Source organism: Alligator sinensis, unplaced genomic scaffold, assembly GCF_000455745.1.
Source record: "Alligator sinensis unplaced genomic scaffold, ASM45574v1 scaffold737_1, whole genome shotgun sequence".
Classification (NCBI taxonomy): Eukaryota; Metazoa; Chordata; order Crocodylia; family Alligatoridae; genus Alligator; species Alligator sinensis.
Genome location: NW_005841930.1, coordinates 1,275,070 through 1,301,528, shown reverse-complemented (window position 1 = coordinate 1,301,528; position 26,459 = coordinate 1,275,070). Strand labels below are relative to the sequence as shown.

General features: G+C 44.1%; 1 protein-coding gene across 3 annotated transcripts in view; it reads right to left on the bottom strand.

Moving 5' to 3' along the window:
- Window positions 1–26,459, bottom strand: part of LAMA4 (laminin subunit alpha 4) — a 181,049-nt gene that overhangs the window by 51,650 nt on the left and 102,940 nt on the right. For all 3 annotated transcript variants that reach the window (XM_006019468.3, XM_025198838.1, XM_025198839.1), the window contains 7 exons: window positions 26,108–26,256; window positions 23,827–23,968; window positions 19,619–19,715; window positions 18,705–18,821; window positions 14,950–15,135; window positions 8,045–8,184; window positions 5,041–5,214 (listed from right to left, as the gene is read on the bottom strand). In XM_006019468.3, coding sequence (XP_006019530.1) covers window positions 5,041–5,214; window positions 8,045–8,184; window positions 14,950–15,135; window positions 18,705–18,821; window positions 19,619–19,715; window positions 23,827–23,968; window positions 26,108–26,256 — 1,005 coding nt within the window. The remainder of the gene's footprint in view (window positions 1–5,040; window positions 5,215–8,044; window positions 8,185–14,949; window positions 15,136–18,704; window positions 18,822–19,618; window positions 19,716–23,826; window positions 23,969–26,107; window positions 26,257–26,459) is intronic.

The following is a 26,459-nucleotide window of genomic DNA, read 5'->3' as shown; positions in this document are numbered from 1 at the left end:
TGCCCCAGTGCCAGCCATGCCTTCCCCTACTACACCTACCTCTATCCTGGGCATGTGCCTGGCCTCTGTGCCAGACACTGTGGGTGAGAGAGGCAGTGTCAACTGCTGGGGGTTTGTATGGCTGAGCCTGGGCAGGCTGGGTGCAATGCAGGCAGGGGCTCAGCTCTCTCCTTGGCCCACCTGATCCACGGCCGAGCCTCCATTTGCGTTGCACTGAGCTTGCCGGAGCTGAACCATGCAGAGCCCCTGGGAGCTGATGTCACCTCTCCTAGCCACAGTGTCTGGCCCAGAGACCAGGCACTTGCCCAGGATGGAGATGGGTGGAGCAGTGAAAGCCATGCTGGGTGCTGGGGGGCAGATGCAGTCCCAGCCTGCCTGCTGTCCCAGGTGGGAGTCCCAGCGTGGGCTTCTAAGGGCGCCTGAATCCTGTTCAGGCAGCAAGGCTGCAGGGCCGCATTGTCTGGCCTGCAAATCCACTCCAAGGGAGAGGTGTGGGGGAGATGCTAGGAAAGTGGGGGAGCCTCCCCATGCTGCATGGCCCCCTTCCCATGCAGAACAGCATCCACCGCATCCAGATAGTGGAGCTCCAGACTGCGGTGCAGAGGCTGCGTTCCATCAGGGATGGCGAACAGAAGATTGACTCCTAATGCCGGGCCCTTCACCCCAGGACAGAAGAGTGACCTAGGTCGCCTGCCAGGACCAGGAAGGCCAAGAGGCACTCCCACACTGTCCAGCCATGGGGCTGGAAAAAGGTTGTCTCTGGCCTCAAGGCTCACTGTACCAGGGTCACCACCTCCCTGGATCTCTGCAACAGGTATGAACCTCTTGCAGCACCAGTAGAGCCTAAAGAGCTGCCAGCTACTGCAAGTGATAAAGAAACATGACCAGGTATCATCCCTAAGATGAAATGCAGGGTGGTCATTGTGGGTGATTCCCTCCTGAGGGGAACAGAGGGAGCGATCTGTCACCTTGACCTCTTAGCCTAGGGGGTCTGCTGCCTCCTGGGAGCCCATATCTGGGATGTAGCTGAAAGGATCCCAAAACTTATCCAGACTTCCAACCACTACCCTATGTTCCTTATCCATGTGGACAGAAATGACACGGCTCGGAGCAATCCCAACCAGGTCCTGATTGGCTATAGGTCTCTGGGAGCAGGGCTCAGGGGATTGGGAGTGCAGGTGTTTTTTTCCTCGATCCTTCCAGTTATGGGTCATGGGCAGAGGAGGGAGAGACAAATCAAGGCAGTAAACAGAAGACTACGGTGCTGGTGCCAACGTGAAGGCTTCGGCTTCTACAACCACAGTCTGCTCTTCAGAGAGAGAGGCAGTGGTCTGTTGGGAAGAGATGGCTTCCACCTCACTCTGCTGGGGAAGAAGCTCTTCTCAGCCAGAATGGCTGACTTCCTCAACCGGGCTTTAAACTAAGCTTGCCAGGGATGGGCGGACAGCTACCAGAGCAAGCTCACCAAGCATCGTTAGGATACTCAAGGGAACCCACTCCTGCCCCAGCCCATGAACAGAGCTTCTCCATGAGTACAAGGAAGCCTAGGGCCTCCAACGGCACACTTACAGCCTGTACACTAATGCTAGGAGTTTGGTGAACAAACAGGATGAACCGGTCCTTCTGCTAAACAGAAATGACTATGATCTCCTAGGGATCACGGAGACCTGGTGGGACTCCTCCTATGACTGGACTACCAGTATAAATGGTTATACCCTGTATAGGAGAGATCATGCCAAAAAAAGGGGTGGGGGTGTAGCTCTCTATGTGAAGGACAGCTACACGTCCCTATGAGCTGAGATTGGCACCCAAGAAGGAAGACTGGAGACCCTTTGGGTTAGAATATGAGGGGAATGTAGTGAAGGGAATACAATGGTAGGAGTCTACTACAGACCTCTAAACTGGGAACAAGTGCTTGACCAAGAATTTGCCAGGGAACTGGCCAAGGCTGCGCGCTCTCGGTGTATGGTCGTCATGGAAGACTTCAACTATCTGGACATCTCATGGGATGAGCAACAGGCCAAATCTGATTGGTCACAAAGCTTCTTTACATGTGTGGATGAGCTCTAAGGGAAGTTGGGTGACAGTGACCACAAGATGGTCACTTTCACTATCCATTGCAAACCTGGCAAGTCAGCCAGCAATGCAGTGGTCCTTGACTTTAGGAAAGCTGACTTTCATAAGCTCAGGAGGATTGTTCTTGAGGTCCTGAGAGGCCATGATTTCACAGGGAGGGGAGTTCATGATGAGTGGTTGCTCCTTAAGGAAGTGATCCTAGAAGCACAAGAATCCATCCCCACCCATAGGAAAGGTGATAAAAGGGCTCAACAACCCTCTTGGCTCAACAGAGAACTCACGGACCTCTTATGTCTAAAAAGAGAGGTGTATAATGGATGGAGGACAGGAAACACCACTAAGGAGCAGTATACTGCACTGGTCCACACCTGCAGGGAGCAAACTAGAAAAGCCAAGGCTGCAACTGAACTCCATGTGGCTACATGAATCAAGGACAATAAAAAGTCCTTCTTCAGATATGTGGGGAGTTGAAAGAAAAACAAAGGCAATGTTGGACCCCTGTTAAACCAGCTGGGGCAGCTGACTACCAACACCCAGGAAAAAGCCAATCTGCTTAATGATCACTTTGCGTCGGTTTTTCACCAGCCCAAAGGGACCACCCTGCCTCACATGATGTGGGATGACCGGGTTGAAGATGAATATATGCCCACCATTGGCGTGGATCTTGTGAGGGAGCATCTTGAGAGGCTGGACCCCCATAAATCCACTGGTCCGGATAGGTTACACCCAAGAGTGCTAAAAGAACTGGCAGACATCATAGCGCAGCCACTGATGAGGTTATTCAAGAACTTGTGGCGCTTGGGCGAAGTACCCGAAGATTGGAAGAGGGCCAATGTGGTGCCAATCTTCAAGAAAGACAGGAAAGAAGACCGGGGAAACTATAGGCCAATCAGTTTGACCTCAATCCCTGGGAAGATTTTGGAAAAAATTATCAGTGAAACCATTCTTGACAGGTTAACAGAAGGCAACATTCTGAGGGATAGCCAGCATGGGTTTGTTGTGGGTATGTCTTGCCTGACCAATCTCATTTCCTTCTATGACCAGGTGACCTATCACCTGGACAACAGGGAAGAGGTTGATGTAATATATTTGGTAGAGAGTGGTAGTTGACGGAATGGAATCAGCATGGCACTCAGTGACCAGTGGTGTCCGCCAAGGCTCCATTCTTGGACTTGTACTCTTTAGCATCTTCATAAGCGATCTGGACACTGGTGTCAAAAGCAGACTGGCCAAGTTCATTGATGATACCACACTTTGGGGAAGAGTCTCTACATTTGAGGATAGGCTGGTGATCCAGGCTAACCTCAGTAGGCTTGCAAGGTGGGCGGGTGAAAACCTGATGGCATTCAATGTGGAGAAATGCAAGGTGCTCCACCTCAGGGAAAAAATCCCCACATCACAGTCATAGGCTCGGCAATGCTACACTTGGTAGCACCACAACCGAAAGAGACTTGGTGGTCATGATTGACCACGAGATGAATATGAGCCACAAATGCGATACCGCAGGTGGCAAAGCGAACAAAACTCTGGCTTGCATCTACTGATGCATCTTGAGCAAGACCCAGGAAGTCATCCTCCTGCTGTACTCTGCCGTGGTGAGGTCACAGCTGGAGTACTGCATCCAGTTCTGGGCTCCACAATTTAGGAAGGATGTGGAGAAGCTTGAAAGAGTCCAGAGGAGAGCCACACACATGATCAGAGGGCAAGAGAATAGGCCTTATGAAGAGATGCTACAAGCTATGGGACTCTTCAGCCTGGAGAAGTGCAGGATCAGGGGTGACTTGGTGGCAGCCTACAAGTACATAAGGGGTGTGCATCAGGATCTGGGGGGAACACCTGTTCATCAGAGCACCCCAAGGGATGACAAGGTCCAACGGTCAGAAACTCCTGCAAGACCGTTTCAGGCGGGACATATGGAACAACTTCTTTACTGTCCGAGCCCCCAAGGACTGGAACAAACTCCACCCAGAGGTGGTGCAAGGACCTACTCTGGACACTTTCAAGAAACATTTGAACGTTTATCTTACTGGGATCCTTTGACCCTACCTGACTTCCTGTCCCTTGGGCAGGGGGCTGGACCCGATGATCTTATAAGGTCCCTTCCAGCCCTAATGTCTATGAAATCTATGAAATTAAATACTTCTAGGACACTTTCTGCCAAAAAACAGAATGTGGATTTCATGGAGAATGTGCTCTTCTACTGTTTACTAGTCAGTGTCATGAAAGGGAATGCATGCTTGTTCCAGGGCAAAAGTATGATGCAGCATAATTAAATCTTCTCTTTACCAGATTGTTCTTAATTTATATATATGGGGCACATGGAAATTCTCTTAACAAGAGATTAAAAATCAAAGCCATCCTAACTAGCAGCATGCCCAGGATTGCATAGGCTTTGTGAGAGATGTGCTTGTTTTGTTCCTACTTGACAGAACTTAAAACACAATCCTCACACTGCTTTCTGATAATGAGAACATAAGCCCTCTAGGTATTCCAGAGCAGAGAATTCAGAGAGTACTTAGCAGCAGCAGATGCCACAGGCAAAGAAACATTCTTATCTCTATGACCTGTGAAACCTGAGACTTGAAATCCACACTATCAGAAGTCAATGCTGATTAAAATGGACCCACAAGAGCTTGACAGAGGACAATAATTGGTTCAGAAAAGCTCAATACCAGCTGGATGTGGATGGCAAGGATAGTTTACAGCTATGTTTCTCCATATTACTCTCTGCAGGCAGCATAATTTGCTATTTGCAGAAGATTAAAGGGAGTGAGAAATTATAAAGACAAGTGCCTTGGAATCATTAGCACTTGCATGCCACTACTACATCTATGACCATCATGGGTAAAACATCATTATGGAAATCCTTTATGTTAGAAGATGGAGACATGTTGCTAAGAAACCAACTTACATATTTCCACTGGTATCTTTTTCAGAAAATAATTAATTAGATTATTCTCTTACATTTTTGTTTCCAAGATACAGGACAAATCTGTCTGGAGACACTGCCAGCTGTGGGTGGTTTTGCTGAAGTTTCACGTACAAGCTCATGGAGGTGAAAGCCTTGAGTTCTTCTACGTTGGTCTTTGGATTGACTTCCACAGCTGACTGGCCTTCAAACTTCATAGACACTTGTACCTACAGTTATAAATGTTTTGTGTTAGGTGCATTGTTTCTGTTTGGGGATATTGCTCAATCATAGGTGAATCTAGGATTTTGAAAAGAGAAATGTGGCAGAGGCAGCTGGAACTCTAGAGGCTGTGACAACCCCCCTGGGTCCCTCCCTTGTCCCCTGCCCCTGCCCCATCTTGATTTGACCCATGGCTACTGCCAGCTTGAGCTACTCTGTCCAGAGCTGCATAGTGCTCAGGCTGGAGTTGAAAGTCCCTATGTCCCTTACTGGCCTGAGACCTCCAACCCCGCCCCAGCTGCCTTCTCTTCCCTCCTGCCAAGCCAGCTCTCATCTCAGCCACACGGCTGCTTCCCAGCCTGGCCATGGTTCAAGCGGGGTGTGGGGGTCAGCAAAAGGCAGAGAGCATCAAAAGCAAAGTGTGCTGCCCTCTCTCCACCCTCCCTCGTGCATCTGCCCATTGGGCTCAGACAGGGACTGCTAGGTGGAGAGCAGTGGAGCCACAGGATTGTTCTGGCTTGGCCTCAGCCTGGGCCTAGGCCTTGTACACACAGTCTCATGCTCCATAGACCTCCCCAATTCAGAGAGTGGAGTCTGGAGAGTGAGCAGGTACAGGAAGGGACATTCGCCCACCGCTGCCGCTGTCCCCAGCCAAATCCAGCACTGAACAGCAGCTCCCTACAGTCCCTGGCTGGAGTAGCCCTAGGTCTTGCCCTGGCCCTGAGTCAGTCAAGCACTGTGATAGCAGTGGATCCCTCCTTCCTGCTACTGCTCCCTGTCTGCCCCTCCTCCCCCCCAGTTTCCACCATTGACCTGGGGAAAGGGGCTCAGTCTGGGGGTCAGTGGAGGATAAGCCTCTTCCTTATTCCCTGTAGGGCAGCCACAGAATCACAGCAGAAGCTTGGGGCATGCTGCAGCTAGTGGAGCCCTTTCCCAGCAACTCTTACCTGCAGCTCTCACATCTCTCTGTGTGTTGGGGTGCAGAAAGTCTGCCACCACTGCTCTCCCCACCCCCACCACACCCTATGCAGCCACTCCCTGAAAATTCTGGCTGGAGCAGGGCAGAAGCAGCCTGGAGGCTCTGCACACCTTGGGTCAACTGGGGACAGCAGTAGTGATGAGTTGGTCCCTACCTCCTGCTGTTGCTCCCTGACTGCCTACCCAATGTCCTCCAACACTCTGGGGCTGCCAGTCATGCCTCACCCCCCCATTTCCTCTATGGTCCAAACTGAGTTCCTTCCCAGATTGTTGGAGAGCCAGAAGTTCAGGGCTCCACACATCTGAAGCTATCAACACATCCAGCATGTCTCCTGGACACCTCAGTGAGCTACACAGTAGAAAGCAGGTGTGACTGGATCACCACCCCACTCCCTAAAACCCGCTCCTCTGTTCAAGGGAAATTTGCCAAAAGTGAATTTGTCCGCAGCTTCCCTTACTATTACTGACAAGAGTGGAATGTCTAAATCAACCCAAGTCAGTGTACCACATGAAAAAATTAAGAGAAAATACTGAAAGACACTTTTTTTACCCCTTTCATTAGAGCTCTTGTTCAACTGCATTTAAGTACATGCTTAACTTTAGCTTAGCTTTTATAGGACTTGCTCAGTTGAATCAGCACTAGTGCATAATAAACAGCCTGTATATCTTTAAAACTCCTTCCTAATACTTTGTTTTGAAAATAGCATGCCTGTTTCTCCTCTCACATGCTTGGATGTAAATCAGGAGAAAATCTATTGCAGTCAGTGCACTCCACTACAGTCTACATCACAATAAGGCTAGTATGAGTGCAATTTTCTATGGGTAATCATACCTAGATGCCTATAATTCAGGATACCTTTAAACATACTGTAAGCAGTGCTTTTAGATTTTAAGCACTATGCACTTTAAAGCTAAAATACATTTTATAGAGCAGTTAAATATTATATAGGTGCTGACTGAGTTTTGCCTTTTTGAACTAATGGGTATAGACAAAATACAACACCTATACACCTGTGTTTCTATACTAGATTCTTAGAAATCCTCCAAATGCAGCTAGACATATATCATTTTCCTTCTCAAAATCAACATTGTTCAATGGTGTTTACCAGCAAAAATGTTTACAATTTTGCTGTTACTAGTGATGAATATCAGTGTGGGAATGAGATTTCCCCATATTAAATATATATAAGATAAAGTCTTTCTTATGTAAAAAAAAATCTACTGCGAACTTGCAATGTTTGGCTTAAAAATGTCATGATTGCTGCTGCTTGTAATTTGTATTGGCAGCTGAGTAATGAAAAGCAGTAGATACCATTAGTTTCAGCTTTAAATGATTCTGCTACCCTGACCACCATTAACATGATGACAATTGCCTAATTAACATTACCACCATCTTTGTGGCTATGAATGCAATGGTAATGCTAATTTCTTGCAAATAGTCACTGTTAACATTGTAATGTTTACTGCTGTCCAGTGCTCATTCCGGCTGCTTGCAGATGTTAACCCCCCTGCACCTCCCCATGCTTTACAGGAAGAATCAGCATGAGCACCCGATCTTTACAGACATCAGGTGAACTGGGTTGAAATAACGTGCTGCCTCTTTTGGGTATACGCGGGGCTTGGCATGAGAATGCACTGAGTTTAAAGTAAAGCACTGTTTTTTTTGTTTTTATGTCTGCAGCGCCCTAAGTTACTAGGAAAAGATAACATATCAGGAATGTTCAGGGCTGCAATGTGGCAACCCTTTCACATATTCTTGTGACCCACTTTTGGGTTGTGACCCATGGCTTGAAAAATGCTGCCTTAGACCACAAGCTGAAAAACAATGATGTAAGTAAATACTTAATCAAAGAGTTTTACCTTGCTTGCTACGCTCCTAGTTTGAGCAATTAGTTCTCTGATCCGCTGAATGCTGGAAGAAATATTATTTGCTGGTGACTTTTGCTCTACCCTCCGTAGTTTATCCAGGAGCTGAGGGAAGACTTCTATTAGATTCTTCACTGCAAACAGAAAGGAAACACCATGTAATACTGGAGCTGACCAGTAGAACTCTGTTCTCCCTCCCTTCCTGCTCATTAGTATTTCTTTGCTTCATCTGCCATTTGCTTCTTGCCTTTAAAGGGCATGATCCTGCAAACTGCTTTGTATGGGTGGTCTTCTGCATCCATTCAGAACTCTACTGACTTCAAAGAGTCTGCTTGTAAGTGCAGGGACACACCGCATTGAGCAGCTTGCAGCTGGGGTTTCACAGGGCATCTCTGTGCCCTGGGTGGCAGTGGCTAGCAGGCTGTTAGTGGGGGCACAACTGACAGGCTATTGTACAGTTCCACCATCTGGTGGTCTCCTAGGACTTTTGCCCCCACTGGAGTGCAGGATCAATGCCTACTATTGCACAATTTTTTCAGAAGGGGCTGCTTTTGCACAACAGAGCTCTGATCTCTGGTAGTGTCTCTAGGTGTTACTGAGGTATGAACAACAAGAGCAACCTTTCATTTCTGGAACATCTTTCTTCTGGGTCTCCAAGGACCTTAAAATGTTAATGAATGTAACCTCACAGTATACTCATGGGGTAGCTATCCCCCATTGCACACACAGAGAAACTCAAGTCCCTGGAAAACTGTTAATGCAGGGTCATCTACCACCCTGATTTTCTGTGATTCAATTTTAAGGGTGAGACAATGGTGTGTTACAAAAATAGGTGTGTTCATGGTTTTTCAGGGACTTGACATAGTGTGGAACAGAATCACAGTTAGGTTCTTAAATCACTTAGATATCCAATAGGTGGAACAGAAACTGGCAGCTAGTGCCTACAAGATTCCTAGAGTCCACCTAAGTCCATGTGAGCAATTCACAAAAATTCTGCCTAATTGCAAGGCCAAGAATCCAGAGGCTCTTTGAGGGGACTCCCTTAAGCACTAGGATACAGTGTCATGTTCCCTTCTGCTTGTTCTTGTCCTGCCCCTGTGACTCTTACACTCATGCATGCATAGTATAGGTGTCAACACAATGACCCCAGTCTTGCATCTTGTCTAGGGGTCAGGGTGAGAGACGTGGGTTTGGAGGAACTAAGTCCAGGTTTCTCACTTTAGAGGGCCGGCTAACTAGTGAGCCATTTTGCAAAAGTCTGTCACCATCACCACAGTTTTTTAATTAAATTGATCATGGGTGTTGAACTTAGTGTGTATTAGATGTGCTCTAAGCATGCTTGCCTGTTCAGGACTGTGAGGAAAGGCAGATGCATTACCACCTCATTTATGAACCCTAAGTAGCCTTAGGTGGCATTTAGACACCTAAACACTGAGCCAAGATGACAGCAATTCTGAGTTTGTACAGCAGCTGAACAAAGTAATTTTTGGCTAAAGGCACCTACAGCACAGCCGCTTAGGTACCTAAGCACCTAGGCAGGAGTTTTGTGCTCACCTTTTGGAGCAGGTGAGAAAAGAGTAGCTCTTAAGAGGGTTCCCTCATTGGGACATTTGCATTCCAAGAGATGGAAAGCCTTATGCTAGCAGATAGGCAGACAGAAAAATTACGGAGAAAGAACAAATAAGAAAAACTAATTACAATCCAGTTTAATTACATTGGAGTCCAATGCGAGAGAAACATATCACAGCATTTCTCATCTTTAATTAAATGGATATTCAATGGGTTAGGTACAATTAAATGGGCTCTTAGCCACAAGTTGTATGCAAGTAAGACAGCGCAATTAATATTGATGTTGCATTCTTTAAGAACAATGGTTCAGTATAACTGATAAGAAGGAATTTGTGGCCTCTGTAATTTTACTTTGTGGATTGTGTATGGCACCCATCTGCTTTTTTCTTCAATTTGGCTTCTTTCCTTATTTCTGTATTATTAACAGTACTAATTTGTTAGGAGACAGACTCACAGGGTTCTGAGTTCACAAGGAAGGGAAGTGAAGCTATCTTTCTATTTGCCAAGTGCTTTGTTGGCTAGGGGTTAAAACCACTGCCAGCCTAACTCAGAACAACTCAGAAAACTACAATACCTGCTACAGTCCCATACAACATGTGTTGCTGGCTGAAGTTAGGTTGGAGTGCTATGTCTATGCCCAAGTCATGCCCCCTGAAGGGGTCTGCCCATTTTTGGCACATTCTCTATTACCCGCATTGTTGAGCTTTACACCATCCAAAGATTCCCTCGAGGGCAGATAAATCCTCAGCTATTGCTGTTTTACAAATTACAATATAACAATTAGCTTAAAAATGCTTTAGAAACTTCCTGCAACTTGAATATCATGCATCTGAAACTGAGAGCAGTCTCATGGCAAAGGGATCTACGTTTTTCATTTTTAGATCAGGAACCCAAACATTACTACCAAAGTTCAGCTCCTTATTTTAACAAGATGAGGTGGAATTGGACCTGAACTGATATCTTGAAAAATAAGACATAACCCACTGACATTTGAAATATCCAAGATATTAAATCTGAAAAATGGATATATAATGAAAACACCAAATTGACTTTTCTCATAGTGCTACTATTGGTAGTATTATGATAAACTCCCCATAAATCTCTTCCTTTTATCCTACAAAAATATTGATTTTTAGTCCTTGAGAGGTTGAGGGAACTAGGAAGAAAAGATTAAAAGATTCCTCTTAATGATGTCATTTGAGCTTGTTTATCTAGTAATAAAAAAAAAAATCTACCAGCGATTAAAAGGGATAACAGCAATATTGATACACCTCCCTCTCTTAAAACTATTCTTATCCTCTTTGTTTTGAAGCCTGTCTATTCTTTAAAACATGTGCAATGTAGGTAAAACCTGAGTGTTTCAGCAACATAAGCCAAATACTACAAAACCAGCACCATGGATTACAGATCTTCAGCATGCAATGCCATCTAAGCTAACACAAGAACTGGGCTATTTACATGTTTTTATATTAATTGCACATGCCCTTTTGTAACCTAGAACAAAACTGGTAGAATTAGTTTAGGTCTGCTTACTTTTACAAACTCTTTGTTAAAAAAAAGTCTTTCAATATGAGTGAGTTTGAACACATCAGTCACGCCATAAGTATCTAGTGACAAATTGGAAATGGAAGGTCAAATTTAGAGTGGGAACTATATACTCTGCTAAGCCAATACAGTAAATCACAGCAGGAGCCAGAAGGGGGCAGGCCTCTAACAAGAAGCCCTGTGGATGTCCATAATATGTCGATAACAATAGCTTACCAATCACACCAGGAATGACAATTTTTTATGTCATCCTTGAATTCAGTCTGGAGTCCTGAAACATGAGGTTAGTTACTGATGCAGTTTAGCTTTCCATCAAAAGATCGGCCAACAATAAGATCTTCTTTTTGGGCACTGTATACTCTGGAAGGCAACATGTATTGGCTGTAAATGAGGTTATCTATCCACAGGAAAGAATGGCTCAGTGTAGCACATGGAAGAAAACCTTGAGTAACCCCTGGCTCCAAGAAGGTCTGAGAGAGGAAAAGGAAGAAATCTAGATATTTAATATTATTACCTCTCTGGTGATAGAATATTTTTTGTGTCTTACTCCTTGGGAGAATGGTATTAACAGGCTTCCTGTCCCCAAGGGTAGGAATGGACCCCTACTCTGTTGGACTCTTCTTGCGTACTAAGCTCTGTCAATAATACCTGCTTTGGCTTGCCCTGGCCTACCAGGGGAGATTCTTGTGTAGCAGTGTTGGAGATTGCAATGAAACTTGAGAAGAGATATTACTACTTTTTGTAAATTTGCTCAAAGGGTGGAAATCAAGGAGGGAGAAGAACTATTTGAATTAAGGAACAAAATCAAATATATAAAAGTTGGTCATGCACAAATATAAACAGGGAAATTAGAATAAGGTTTCTAATGGAGGAATGACATTTTGGAATGGCCTTCCATGAAAAGGAATGGAGGCAGAACTCCTGAACTGCTTCAAGATGGAAGATTACATACAGACGGAGGTTTGGTTGGGGTGTGCTAGTGTTCCTGTCAACATTCAGAAACTGCCCAGATACTCAGCCAGTGAACCTTGCTTATGTATTTAGGGTCAAATTGACTGCCAGGTTTGGGGTTAGGAAGGATTTTTTTTTCCATCATGAGATTGGAAAGGATTATGGAGATTTTTGCCTCCCCCTGTAGCATAAGGTATGGCCCTATTCCTATGACCATTGGAACAGATATCAAACCAAACAAATTCTATGACAGTATAGGGAATTAGCAGCATATTTTTAACTAAAACAGTACTCCCAGTTATAGGTGTACAAAAGTGAGAACCACTTCATTATTTTCTTGCAGGGAGGGCTTCCCTTTCATGGGATATCTGTTCCCCATCTGTCTCCTATCTCCTTTAATTCCCTCCATTCAGGGCCCCTCTCTGCCCTTTCCTTTGTCTTTCTATTCAGCTGATCCCTTCCTAAAAACCCCTTATCTCCCTTATCCCCCAAATCATGAAACTATGTAAGATTGAGGAAGAGAGAAATGCCTGAATAGGGTCTGCTAGAGGTTCAGCTGGCCACTAAAGGAGAAACAGCTGCAAGACACCACTGAGGTCCTGAGGCTGCATTCTGTAGTTTTTATTCCAGATATTTTCTCCTCGATACTGACTGGCTATTTCTTTTACTCTTCCTCCCACTCTTCTTCTCCCAGCCTCTCTGCTTTAGCCTCACTTACATGCTTCCCTTTCTCTACCACCTTGAACTCCCCCCCTTCCAGGGCCTCTCTCTGCTTTTTCCTTTGTCTTCCTGTTCAACTGATCCTTTCCTACAAAAACCCCTCTCCCCCTTATCATCCAAATTATGAAACTAATGTGATATTTGCAGGCCAATCCATTTATTTATTGTCTTATATAAGTCTTTTCCCTCGCCTTTGTTCTTTTGCTTATTTAGACTCTAAGCTCTTCAGGCTGTGGGATGTTCCTCCTCTAATGTGCAGCACAATGGGGCCATGTTTTCTGTTGGCCTATAGATGCTACAAATAACAAGGTAACAAAATAGCAAGATGTATTTAAGAAGTAGTATAAAATGTTCAAAAGGCCTTCATCCAATTTTCAAAACTGACTTAAGCACTTATGAGCCTATGGTCCCTTGACTTTCAATAAGACTGAAGCTCCTAAGGGTGTATCTGCACTGCGTACCCCTGGCATGCCCATGGAAGATGGCCCTCAAACATGCTCTGTCCATCCATTTCTGCTCTCATGTGCCAAACATGGAAATTACATAGTAAAACAATGCACCCCCTGCTCTTGAGATCTATTGGACTCTTCTTTCTTACTAAGCTCTATGTTTGTGGGCAGATCTAGTATTTTAAAAAGTGGGGTACAGATGGTGTGGCACATCATCATATACAGAAGCAGGTCAATTTTCACCTTATAGACTAACCAAAGTAGATATATAGAGAGATACACAGACACACACAACAACAACAACGCATGTTTCTCCAGTTAAACAGAAATTAGAAATTTTACTAATATGACAGGGACCTAGCACTATATTATTCAGTTAAAGATCAAAGCAAAACCCAATATAACTTTATAGGAATTTACACTAATTTGACAGACTATATATTAAGTTTAAAAAACACAACAAAATAAGGCAAAAATACTAAAAAAATAGTGTTTCATTAATCCCGTAGTCATTATAGTTAAATGAACATCTCTTATTTGTAAAATTAATTCTAGCCTTCTTGAGTGTCTTAGTGCCTCCAGTACTTCACTGTCAGTCATGCATTCATCTGAGTTAGTATTAACATACCTGGGTTATTTTTTTTATCTAGAGCTAAAAACAGTCTGCACAGGTGTGAAATAGAAGACGGACATTACCCAGAATGGCTAACAGACTGCAAAATTTCAGAAGAAAGAATAGTTTGAATAGTGGAACTTCAAGACCTTTAAGGAGAGAGGGCCATTAATACCTGTCATAAAGAGAGATTAGCAGGGTTCAGATAGATTCCAATGAGCCATGAACTCAACTGACTACCTCACTGATGCCTGGATAGAAATGCTGCTGCCACTGCCAGGTAGTTTGTTTTAAAGTTTGGATGGAGCAAGAATCAAACAGGGGTGCAACTGCACCCTGTCCTGAGTCTTCCACTTGGTGTGCTTGACTGTGCATGGAGGGTGTCCCCAGGACAGCCTTACCACTGCATTTCAGGGTTTGGCATATACAAGGATAATGACATGGATCAAATGTGGTCCTCTCTATGAACACCAGGGATGCAGTTTAGGCATATTGTAAATGCTTAAAGGCATGCCTGCATTGCCTCTCTTGCAAGCCCGAGAATGCTGCTGAGAAGTAAACCCGACCTAATTACTCCCACTCAGTGTGAAACAAGGCCTGAAAATCAGGCAGTGTGGCTGGTTTAGTGTTGCCCTGAGGATGTGGCCAGAGCCACAAAGTGGTGAGTGGGGCATGCTTCTCAATGGTGGCACTTGGCTCTTCATACACGACATGTGGACATGCCTAAAGTCACTCTTGAAAATGCCCATCCACTCAACACTGTCAAGGAATCAAGTCTCTTTTTCAAGTAAGCACGAGTTAGTTGGGGATGGTCCTACTTTGAGCTGGGGAGTTGGATTAGATGACCTCCTGCGGTCCCTTCCAACCTTAATTTTCTATGATTCTATGATTAACTGGTAATTAAAATGATGTTCTAAAATGACAGAGAAGACTTCTCCTACTATATGCAGTGGATACAATCATTGATCTACCTATACCACATGATGAACACTTGCAGTACTAGCGTCAAGTAACACTAAAACTTATTGATGTACCATAATACAGAATGTTACCTGCATCCCCAGCTGAGTTCACAGCACTGTCATATGCAGCTGCATCATGTTCAAAGTTTTGAAGATCCTGAGACCATTTCTTCAAATTATTAGCCATTGGGTTTGTAGCTTCGGTTACTGTTGTGGCAGTATGTGATGCTTCATCAGCCATAAGTTTAGATTGGTCCAAGTGCTGTCTAGCATCTCCTACGTAAGAGAGAAAAAGCAATAATAAACCCAATTAGAGAAGTATAGTACCTATAATTAATGCCTCAGAAAGGGAAAACAAGATTAGTAAGAGGTATGCTTAAATAGTGCTGGAAACAGCCCATGGAGCTGTTTCACACTGGGCATGCCTACACATGCATTTGATCCAGGATTAGTTTACTTGCAAATAAACTACTTGCAAGCAAACACTCCTGGGGAGGGGGAGCTATTCCCTAATGGCAGCAAACTGCTCCCACTTCCTGGGACCCTGCAGTGGGCCCTTGCTGCCACCAGGGGGGAGCTCCCCTGGGTGCTAGCTTAGGGGCTGACAGGGAGCACCTAACCAGGAAACAGCTGTCTCCTGGCCAGGGCTGGGACTTCACACCCTGCTCACATGGGCTGTTTGCTGCCAGGGCAGGGACAATATCCCCCTGTCCTGGCAGCAAGGAGCTCCTGTCCTGGCTTCCCAATCAGGGGCAGGGAACTTGGAAAGAGCTGCAGGGAAGGGGCAAGCCTGAGTCCCCTGCCCCGATCTGTCTATGGGGCAGCTAGCTGGCAGCTAGCTCGCTGCTAGCTGCCCCACAGGCAGATTGAGGCAGGGGACCTACCCAACTCCTGCAGCTCTTTCCAAGCCCTGGGCCTCAATCACCCATTCAGGGCATGGGGTTGGGACCTGCCCCTGACCAGGACAGTTCCCAGTCCCTGTCCTGCATGCAGGGTGGAGACTGAGGAGCTTGTGCCCTGCTCAGCTCAGTGAGTGTGGAGCTGGGTGGGGAACAGGCTGGGGAACAAGCTGTGGAGCTTGATCCCTGCTCAGATCCATGAGTGCAGAGCTGCGTGGGGAACAGGATGGGGAGCTTGTTCCCTGCTCAGCTCTGTGAATTCGGAGCTGGGTGGGGAACAAGTTAGGGAACAAGCTCCTCAGCCTGTTCCCCACCTGTGGAGTTGAGTGAGGAACATGCTCCTCAGCCCCTGCCAGCAGAGAGCTCCCAGTGCTAGCTCCACACTTGGGGGCCAGAGCTAGGAGATCCTTATCTCCCAGTGCCAGATCCACGACCTCAGGGCTTGTTCTGGGAGATCCTTATCTCTCAGTGCCAGTTCTGTGGTTGCAGAGCCAATGCTGGGAGATAGGTTTCTCCCAGTCTCCCCTCCCTGATTGCCATCTCGGAGCAGGGAGTTGGAGCTCCCTGCTGCCGGGGCAGGGAGACATAGTCCTTGCATGGGGTTCTGGTGGCAGAGCCCGCCCCAGCAGCAGGCAGCTTCTAGGGGCAGAAAGCAATTTCCTACCCCCTGGTGGACAGCTGACCAGGAGCAGATTTGCTCCCAGTCGGGCGTCTACATAAGCACTACTGCACCGTTACTAATCAAAAGTAAATTTGCTACTTGCATCTGCAGGTAGCAATTTTACTTGTGATTAGCGAGGTTTGTGCATAGTAAGCATGTGATGCAGATGCTTACTTTGCAGTAAACTACACTACTGCACAGTTAAGCACCTTGTGTAGAGACTGAGGACAAAAGCAAACCATTGTTTTATCTTTCAGATATCACAGGGAATGATCAAGACCTCCCATTGTCTGTTGCTATTTTAATGATGACTGCTTCTTAGCTTATAATTACTGAGTGTTATAATCTAATCTTTTCACTGTTTTGGGAATGGATGGTGTATCCAGGTACCTTGGACCAGAGATGATAAACATGTATTTTGTCTTCCATACAGTTTCTGGAAGAAAAACTGTAAAGTTTTTATAGGGGAAAAACAAAAACAAGATGGAAACGTGTGTTATTTTTGACAACTTATCTTTTAAAAGTTTTCTTCATTATTTTATGAAAATGCCCAACATTTCAAAAAAGCCAGACATGAGAATGTCCTGATCAGAAAAAGTTCCCCTTTTTTTCCCTTAAAAATGAAGTTTCAATTAAAGCAATGTTGACCACCTTCACTTGACTTTCAGGACTTGTTGAATACTTGATGAATCCTCTGTGGCCTCTCTATATTTGAAGAACTAAGGTGATACCTAGTCAGTCACAAACTAATGGCTAACTCCCAAAATATTCTATCTGTCAAGCATTATATATACTTAAATTAGGTTTTAGCCAACAGTGCAGTGGGTTTGCAAATGCATGGATTATTCAGTATGCATTAATGTCAAGAATAACGTGGCAGAGAGCAGTTTTTAATAACCTGAGGGGCAAGGCAAATTGAGGTGTCTTCAGATGGCAAAATAAATTATCTCATCATTCAGTGGAAAGTGCAGTGTAATGAGTTTCTCCACTTTCAGTATTAAAGGGCATTTTCATGTTCTTATTTATTTGAAAAAGAATGACTTCCTAGGAATTAATGTATTTTCCCAAATCTAAGATGAACTTGAATTTAAGACGACCCTCAATAATTAGATTCTATATATGGAAAATGGATACATTTATTATAATTTTCCATGTATAAAATCTAATTATTGGGGGACTGTCTTAAATGTGTCCCCTCACTATTGCAGGTGGTGGTGGGGAAAATTGCTGAAGGGGGCAGTAATGGGGCAGGTAGCTGGGGGACAGACAGTGGGGGCAGGTGAGGGGCAATAATGGGGTGGGTAGTGGGATGGTGGGGGAAGCAGTAAGGGGGTAGGTGGTGGAGGAAGCAGCAGGGGCAGTAAGGGACAGGTGGTAGGGGGCAAATAGTGTGGAGGCAGTGGGGGAAGCATGCGGTTTGTCTCTTGATGTCCACTTAGCCCCCTTATGCCTACCCACCATAGCCTAAGTCCCTCTCCATGCTGCTTCTGCCCCCCTTAGTCTCAGGTCCCCAGCAGGCTCCATCCCCATTGCAGCCTGGGGCACTTAGCATGGCTCCAGCCTAGCCCAATAAGCAGGGCGAGGTGGGCAGGGGGTAGGGAGAAGCAGTGCACAGGAGAGACTGGGTGTGGCAGGAGCCCAAGGCTGCAGGGGAGGAGCGGCAGGGGGTGCAAAGGTAGCAGGGGTAAGGCAGCAACTGTCTCTCTGGTCCTGACCTGGGTTTGGGTTGGAGCTGGAGCCACAGCAGCTGCCTGCCCCCACATCCCCCTGCCACCTCATACTCGATTCTAAGATGATGGGCTTTCCTCCTCATGTTAAATGGTGAAAAAACAGTGTCTTTCATTTGAGTAAATATGGTAAATACATTTCTCCCCATATCATCTTTTATATTGGTATATCATCTTATGTGCAGGTTGAAGAGGTAAAAACTGCTCAGCTTTGTCTTGTGAGCATTTTTCTGGTTTTGATTAAACCACTCAGGTGGCAAAATTTTGGTTGAATTTTGATGAATAAGACATTTTGGGAGAAATTGTTAATGTGTATTATGTGCCCAAATATGTCAAGAACATACACTTCAGAGGGGGAGTGTTTTTCAGAACAATGTACATTGATTTTCTGTTTTCACAAACATTCCAAGAAACTTTCTCATATTTTGAGTGGATTAAAGTCAGATTTGTTTCAAAAAGCCTTATTTTAAAGTTTGTCAGCTGCCTCCAAACTGCAGTGTGGGTTTCGAGTCTAAATTCAATAGTCTGAAAAGATAACATTTGGTGTATTTCTTTAACCTTGCTCTGTTGATTGGATTTGCTTAATGGCTTTCATCAGGCGGCTTTTCAGATCATTCTTCCTAGCTAGAGTTTCATTAACACGCCAGGCTGTGTCTGCAACAGTTAAATCATTATCTGCAAGGAAAAAACAGAAGAAACAATTGGCCTCTATGGTTTTAAAGAGTGCTTAAAAATAGATAAAAGTTTTTCTATACTGAAAAGTTATATTGTATTTTCTACACTAGATACTACAGTGCTTTTCATGGCCTGTTTTAATATAATGCCTTCTAGCAATGTTGCCTTCAGGTAATCTAAATTGTCAAGCAATCTTCCAGCTGATGTCCACTGTTCACTGGGCAGAGCTCTTTCAGAAGAAACTGTAAGATGTTCCTCAGTCCACATCAAAGGTCACCTCTTAAAAAGAGCTCTGTGATCAAGAGCAGCCTTTAACAGCTACTAATGTATTACAGGATTACCTTCATGGCAAGCTTTTATGGACAGCATGACATCTTGAAATATATAAGCAGTAATTTCCATTGATCCTTTAAATCTTATTTTATTCCTACCAGATTTGTAGGGTCAAATCCTGCAAGCATTAACAAATGTATATGCTGAACTCAGAGAATCTATTCATACGAGTAAAGTTCTCCAGATGAATAAATAATTGCAGAATCAGGTGACTGATTTTTCAATAGTCGTATAATGTTCTCATTGTAAATAAAAGAAAATTTTTGGCATCTTGGCACCCTATTAGCTACTTAAACTATGCATTTGCCTCTTCTAATGCATTGGATTCTCACTTTGATCAATACACTGTTCTGTCAAAACAGCATTTCCTCCTTAATGATGTGCTTCTGAAATCCATTTTTATATGCAGAACTATTATAGTACTGAAAAGCAGCAAAACCAATAGAAAAATAATGTATATTTACTAGCATTGGCTGTTTCTTGTAGTTTCTTGACTTGACTGAGAAGCCTTTCGCTTTCATCTTTATGGTAGATGATCTGAGTGTCAATTCCAACTACAGCCTGCAGATTCATTTAAAAAAAGAGTTAGTGTCAGGCTAGATGAAATGTCTTTCTTTCTATGGTTGCATTTCTGGATGACATTGTATTTCATGTAGGCACAAACTACAAAATCATTGTAGCTTCATTTTCTCTGCTAAAGTAAAATGTTGGTGACTAAATGAAAAAAATGCATGAAATACAAATTTTCTGTAGATTTTAACTGAGATTTAAAAAAACATGTTTGCTCCAGACAGGTCAACTGAACAATCAGCTTGAAGAATAGTAGAAATGTCATCTATATTAGGCAATTCAAATATAACCTTAACAAGCAGGCGTGCTATTCAGAGCCTATCCTTCAAAAAAAAGAGGCTGCCATCCTCAGCTCCCCACCAACAGACTCAGAAAGGAGCAAACTATAGGTTAAATAGAAGGTGCCTAAGGACATGTCAATATGGTAAACTTTAGAGTGGTGTTACAAATTACCTTTAAACCATTCTAAAGGCACTTAAAACAGGAGTCCCCACACATTAAAGTATGATAAACTGTGCTAAATACTCTCTAAGGCCTCATCCACACCTTGGTTCCCAACAGACAACTAGCAGCGGTGCACCTTGTGACGGTGCTTGTTGTCCTTGGGGAACGCCTGTGCCACATGCCCTCTGATGCATGGCAGGTTGCCCTTGGTGGGGTAGGGGAGGCTGAGACCAGCACTATGCTGGCTCCATCAGCCTTACTTGGGGTTCTGGAGGCCTCCTGGGGCTACAGCAGCAGTGATCCTGTCACGCAGAACCTGGCTGGCAGCCAGAGCGTGACTCCAGCTAGCCAGGCTCTGGTTTTGAGCAGCACACACTGCTTTGATATATAGGGATCAAAACTCCTGCACTGCTCCCTTTCAGTGCAGAGAACAGCTGAACATGTGGTATGTGGCACCACAGATGTATCTGTGATGCCATATACTACATGGCCATGCTTGTCTGGATGTAGCCTAAGTGTCTTAAAGTTAAGCCACTTTGCATAAGGGTTATCTTTGAACCCTTCTACCTAGTGTTAGATGGTCCATGGAGATAAAGTGACCAATTTGTAGTCATCTAGCATCCCAGGATGTGCAGCTCCAAGCCCCTCCATCCTATCAAACTTTTCATCCTCCCAAGCTCTACTATCCAAGGTGGGGATACTGGCACCAAGCCAACACCCTCCTTCTCCCCCAGTGGGTATGAGCCCATCCCACATTGCACCATGCTACTGACTCTAAAAACTCCAGGAGACCTGAACCAGCCTTTAACAGGAAATCAAAGGCTCCTGTTACTAGACAGGGAAAAGCACATGGCTAGCTGGGCTGTGGAGATCAACAAGCAGCTGGAATTACACTAAGCTGCAATCGGGAGGAGAAATCTGCCCATCAGACCTAAAGAGGAACATCTGTGCCAGGGATAGACAGTCACCTGACCTAAAAGGAAGCACTCCAAGGCACTTAAAAGTCAGAGCCTGGAGAAAGGCAGGGGAGAAGGGCCAGTTCCTTACAAGGGATGGAGCTCTCAGGAGGGAGGGTGGCTTGAGAGACCCTAGCAGATGCAAAATGTGTTGAAGACACAGAGGAGAGAGCCTATGGAGGGATGGCTGGTCAAATATTTGTTTTACCCCAAGTGGATGGGGGATGTTTCATTTTAAAGTTATCACTTGCCTTGGACCAGGTGTGGCTGTAAAGAGTGAAGAGGAGGCACAGGGATGCCCAAGGGGCACTTGGGATTTTGGACCCTGCCAGGGGTCTGGGGCATAAGACACAGGTAGGCGGGAGCTGAGAGGGCCAAAGCTTGAACCAGGAAAGGCAATAGAGAAGGTTAAGGTTGAGGGCCAAGGCCAGAGCCTGAGGAGGGCCACTGGGGCCAGGAGCACAGAGTCCAGGAAGGGCAAGATAGGGCCTGGTGCCCAAGAGCCAAGGTAAAGTGCAGTGGATCTGGGTTAAAGGGAGGCACAGTCAGAAAATGGTGGCCAAGGCTGGAAAGCCAAAGCCCTGACAAAGTTTTTGAGTCCTGAAGGGTCAAACATTACATTTGGAGGTGAGTTACCCCATAGAAGTGATAACCCATGAATGACTGGTACCTCCTGGGGGGCACAATTTGTGGGTGGCAGTGTTGGTGGCATTAGCGGTGGGGTGGAGAGCAACAACTGCCCACAGACACTGGCAGCAGCGGTGGGGGTGGGGAGTGGTGAGTGGGTGCAAAAGCCGACAGTGGTATCAGCAGAGGGGGGAGCGTGTGGCGAGTGGTGACCACCCGCATAAGCTGGCAGTGTGTTAGCAGCCAATCTGAGGGGGGGCACGTGCCCCCCCCATGCCCTCCTATGCGTCGCCTATGTGATAACCTGTAATATTTGCGAGGCATGGGTATGGCTATGGGGGAAGACAGAGGCCATAAACACAGCCCATAAGGCACTTGGTTTCATAAGGCATCAGTAGGGCTGGGAGGGCCACAGTGGATTGGTTGAAGGCAAATAGAACTAGGACTAGACTCTCTCTGGACTCCCTAGAGCAGCCTCCCAACCTTTTTTGGGAACAACATCAAGGCATGGCAGTCTAACATTAAGGAATGGCACCCAGAGGGGTCACAGTGGGAAGGAATTATGTTCTCACCCAGGGGGCACCACAGCACCCCTGGACACAGGTCCTGTCACACAGACATTTGGGCAAGAGGCCAGACAAACAGCTCTCCTCTCATAGGCTAGGCCTTTGCCCCGTATCCAGGCAGTTCTCCTCTATCCAGGAGAATTGGGGGAGGGCATGCTTCCTTCTTCTGCCTCTTGTGTTCTTGATGGGGAAGTGGGAAAGGACTGCTTAGTGCCAAGTGTGGTCAGAGCACGGAGTCTGGGGAGGCAGGCTTCCTGCCTCCTGGCTCCTGACAATGCCTCTGCTCATCGTGCCTTCTAGTGGTTAGTCACAGTTGTGCAGCTCAGAGATGATATCAAGCCTTAATATGCAACTGCTCTGAAACTGTTCTAACTTTAACACCACCTAACATGCCACAGATTTAGAATGGTTTAAAGGTAACCTGTAACAGCATCCTTACTGTGCCCAGCAGCAGCATCCTGAAGCTGGACTATTTAGCCTGAATGGTCTCCAAAGAGAGAGTACAGAAGAGAAAGCCTCCATACTAGAAGACGAGGTTCTTTGGGTGAATCTGATATCTTTTATTAGACTAACTTAAATAGTTGGAAAAAAAAATCTTAGCAAGCTTTCAGGTTAAAAAACCCTTTGTCAGGCTGAGGAAGGGTCTGGAGTTGGTGTGTGCTCTTCCTGGATGGAATGAATAGTAAAGAAGCCAGAGGCTGGGCTGGTATGCATGTAAGACAAGTTCTGCCCAGCCTCTGGCTTCTTTACATTATTATCATTTGCTAAACAGCTTAACTAAATTGAGACACTAGAGATGAACAGATATCACCATATTCATTGCTTCTGAATTTCGTTCTGTTTCTTCAAATATATGTTATATAGACATTTTGGTGGTAAAAATGTCAGCTATTGAACAGCATCTATTAATATGACTACAGACCTACTGAATTCATGGCTGAAGTGGGTTGCATGGCAGCTCCTTTACTCTTGCAGCTTCCTGCACGTGTGTCCCATCCGTGTCCCCCCCTGCTGCTGATTGGCAGAGGATCCTTGCCACTCACTCCTGATCAGCAGGGAGGAGAAAACTGTGGTTTTAAATATGGCACTGTTTTTGCCTGCTGGCCAGTCAGCAGCAAATAACAGGACTACTAGGATCCCTCAGCCAATCAGCAGCAGAGGGACCTGCAAGATTAAAAGAGCTTCCATGCAGCCCACTTCTACCGTGAATTTGGTAGGTCTGTAAACATTACCCAGAAGTTGAGGAGAAGAAGTAAAGAATAACACTGTATCCTTTCGAAATTATGGGGGGAAGGGGAAATTGGGAGGGGGGGCGGGATTTAGTAACTAACCAGTTTATAATTTATTCAGGGAACAGGGATTAAAACCACATTCTTGCAAATAAGTGTGAAAGAAGCTTTAAGACTAAAACATGATTGATAACTGGGTTTTGCTTCCAAAGTCCTGTAATAGCATGTTGAGATCCCAACTCATTGCAGAGTACAAGTTAATATTCTGAAAATTACTTACATCACTGACCCGGTGTGTAGTGTTTAATGCCAGTAATGCAATTTCATCAGCTTCACTGATATAACTAGCAATATTTTCATAGGCATTAGAAGCATTTAATGCCCTTTGTACCAACCCATTTGTATCAATGTTGTGTAAATTCCTGTGAGAAAGATAGCAAATGGAAAATACAAAACAATTGCAAACTCTTATCTACTTTTGAAATCACAATACAGAATTGTAAACATAGGTAACACTTTGGCCCAAACAGTATTCTGACCTCTATGTCTGCCTCCTTACTTCAATCTGATTTCAATGAAACCAGAATTTAGGGACAGGACTGGATTTGGATGGGATTTGCAAAAGCACTCAGCTGTAGTCTGACTCTGCTTCCATGGTATCAATAGGAATTTTACCAATGGCTTAGCTGACAGCAGAGGCATGCAAATGCTGGCTTCTTTTTAAAAATCCTATTTTTTAATGACCGTTTCAAGGGGCATTTAATAATTGAGCAAGCTATCATCCTCTGTTCTTCTCCTGAGACTATATTGCGATATAGTAGGAAGATTTGTGTTTTCCAATAACTGAAAGCTATGTCTGTGGGACATACAACTCCAATATTATCAAGCCAGACCCATCAAAGGAGGGGGAGCAGATTGAAAGCAGTCCACTAGGCCTCCAGGATGGGACTGGGCAATGAGCCTAAACCTGTCCACATACAGAAGGTATTAAAATTCAAGAAGGCAGCCAGTCCAGAAACCAGCGTGACAGACAGGGATAGCCAAGCCTTATTCATGCAAGAAGTGATTTCTCTCAGAGCTCTTGTTTGGTTCAGAAAGGAACTTTAAAGCACCTTATCCTGACTTTTCAGGGTTAGAACCCAACCCAGTAAATACTTATACACATGTTCGACTCCACGAAAATGCCTAGTCCAATGTTTTGTTCTTGGTAATGAAATCAAGTACCCGTGTAAGCATTTGCAAGATCAGGCCTTATTACATCTTCAGATTGAGTGCTCTCATGAAATTTATGAAACATCTTGCAAACCCTACTTCAAAACTATATCAAATAAAATAGTGCCAAGAAAAGCAAGGCCACAAAACCAAAATGATTTGAAGGCAGAATAAATGTTTTAAAGGATTACATTTTCACTGCAGGATAATCTTTCCAATAAAAAGTACCTCATATTTCTATCTGCACAATCTATAAATATTTCCATTTGTTTTCTATTAAATTCCTAATGTCTTGAGCTCAATAAATCACTTTCTCAGGGGATGCAGTCTTTTGAAGTCTATCTATAAATGTTGACTTGTCGTGAGGCACTTCCCTTTAAATAAATTTACTCGCATTAATTAGCTGATCTCAAACCTAACATGCTAATTTTTTTGGCAGTCATTTGCTATAGATTATGTAAAATCATAGAATATATAGTTTTAAGTGTCTTCTTTGTATTGTTTTATAGTAAAGAAAATGAAAGTTTTTTGTATAACTTTTTCTATAGTTTCAACTCCCAATCAGGGCTTAAATATAATAAAGAATGACCATTAACATTTATTTAGATATTTGATGGACAGTTAAGGTTTGATCTTGCAAACATTTATGCATATAAATCATTTTATTTAATTACTAAAGGTAGAGTTTGGTGAAGTGCTTTTTGTAAGGATTCTCTTACAGTAATACTTTTTAGATGAAGTCATGACTGTAAATAAGGCCATAATTCAAGTCCATCTAAAGATGACTTCTTAGCAAAGTAGGAAAAGTTTCAATTTTATCTTCCTTAGAAGAGAAAGACCTAGAACATCTTTTATGTACTCAAATGGACCAATTTCACATTCTCATGCACATCTAGGTATTTGAATTATTCCACATGTAGTACATTGCCTAAAAACTGCAACAGACCCACTTTTCATTATAGTCTATTGAACATTTTTAATATGAAGCATCTTATTCATAAAAGCTGTTTTTGCAAGTCCCACTTATATTTCCCAGTCCCACTTATATTTCCCATGTTATTTTGAGACTATGAAGGAAAAAAACTAAGAAATGAATCAAGAAAGAAGGGAAAATTATAAAAAAAAATGTTTTTTGAATTTTTTCTTTTTCTATAAAATTAAAAAAATGTGACCAGCTCCTAAGGCATTTGGTAATTCCTGGGATATAATACCTCATAGGAATTAGTAAATGTTTATTAACCGACAGTACATATAAAGTCACTATATTTTTGCTTATCTGTTTTCCACCTGTCTGTGTCACCAGTAGCTCTTGAATCATTACAATACAGTCTGATGTAGTTAAATATTACCAGTCCAACTCATTAGCAAGTTCCTGAAGCTCCTGTGCATAATCCATAGCCCGTTGTACCAAATTGTCATCAAATTGAGACAGATTGGCTAATTTTTCTTGTAATTCCTTTTTAGCGCCATCTATTTCTGCATAGAATCCAGATGCATTCTAAACACAATAAGGAAGAAAAAGAATACACTGAAAGCAGCAACAAAAATATCCGTCAACTCTTAGCAGTGCGGTTTTCATATGTTAATTTTAGCTTATAGATTAAGTATTACATTTTATGTTAATTTTAAAAAGAGGCAAGAGATGAAAGTGGGTGAAATACAGATTGTAATAAAGTGGTGGAACTGAATGGGAAGAGTGGG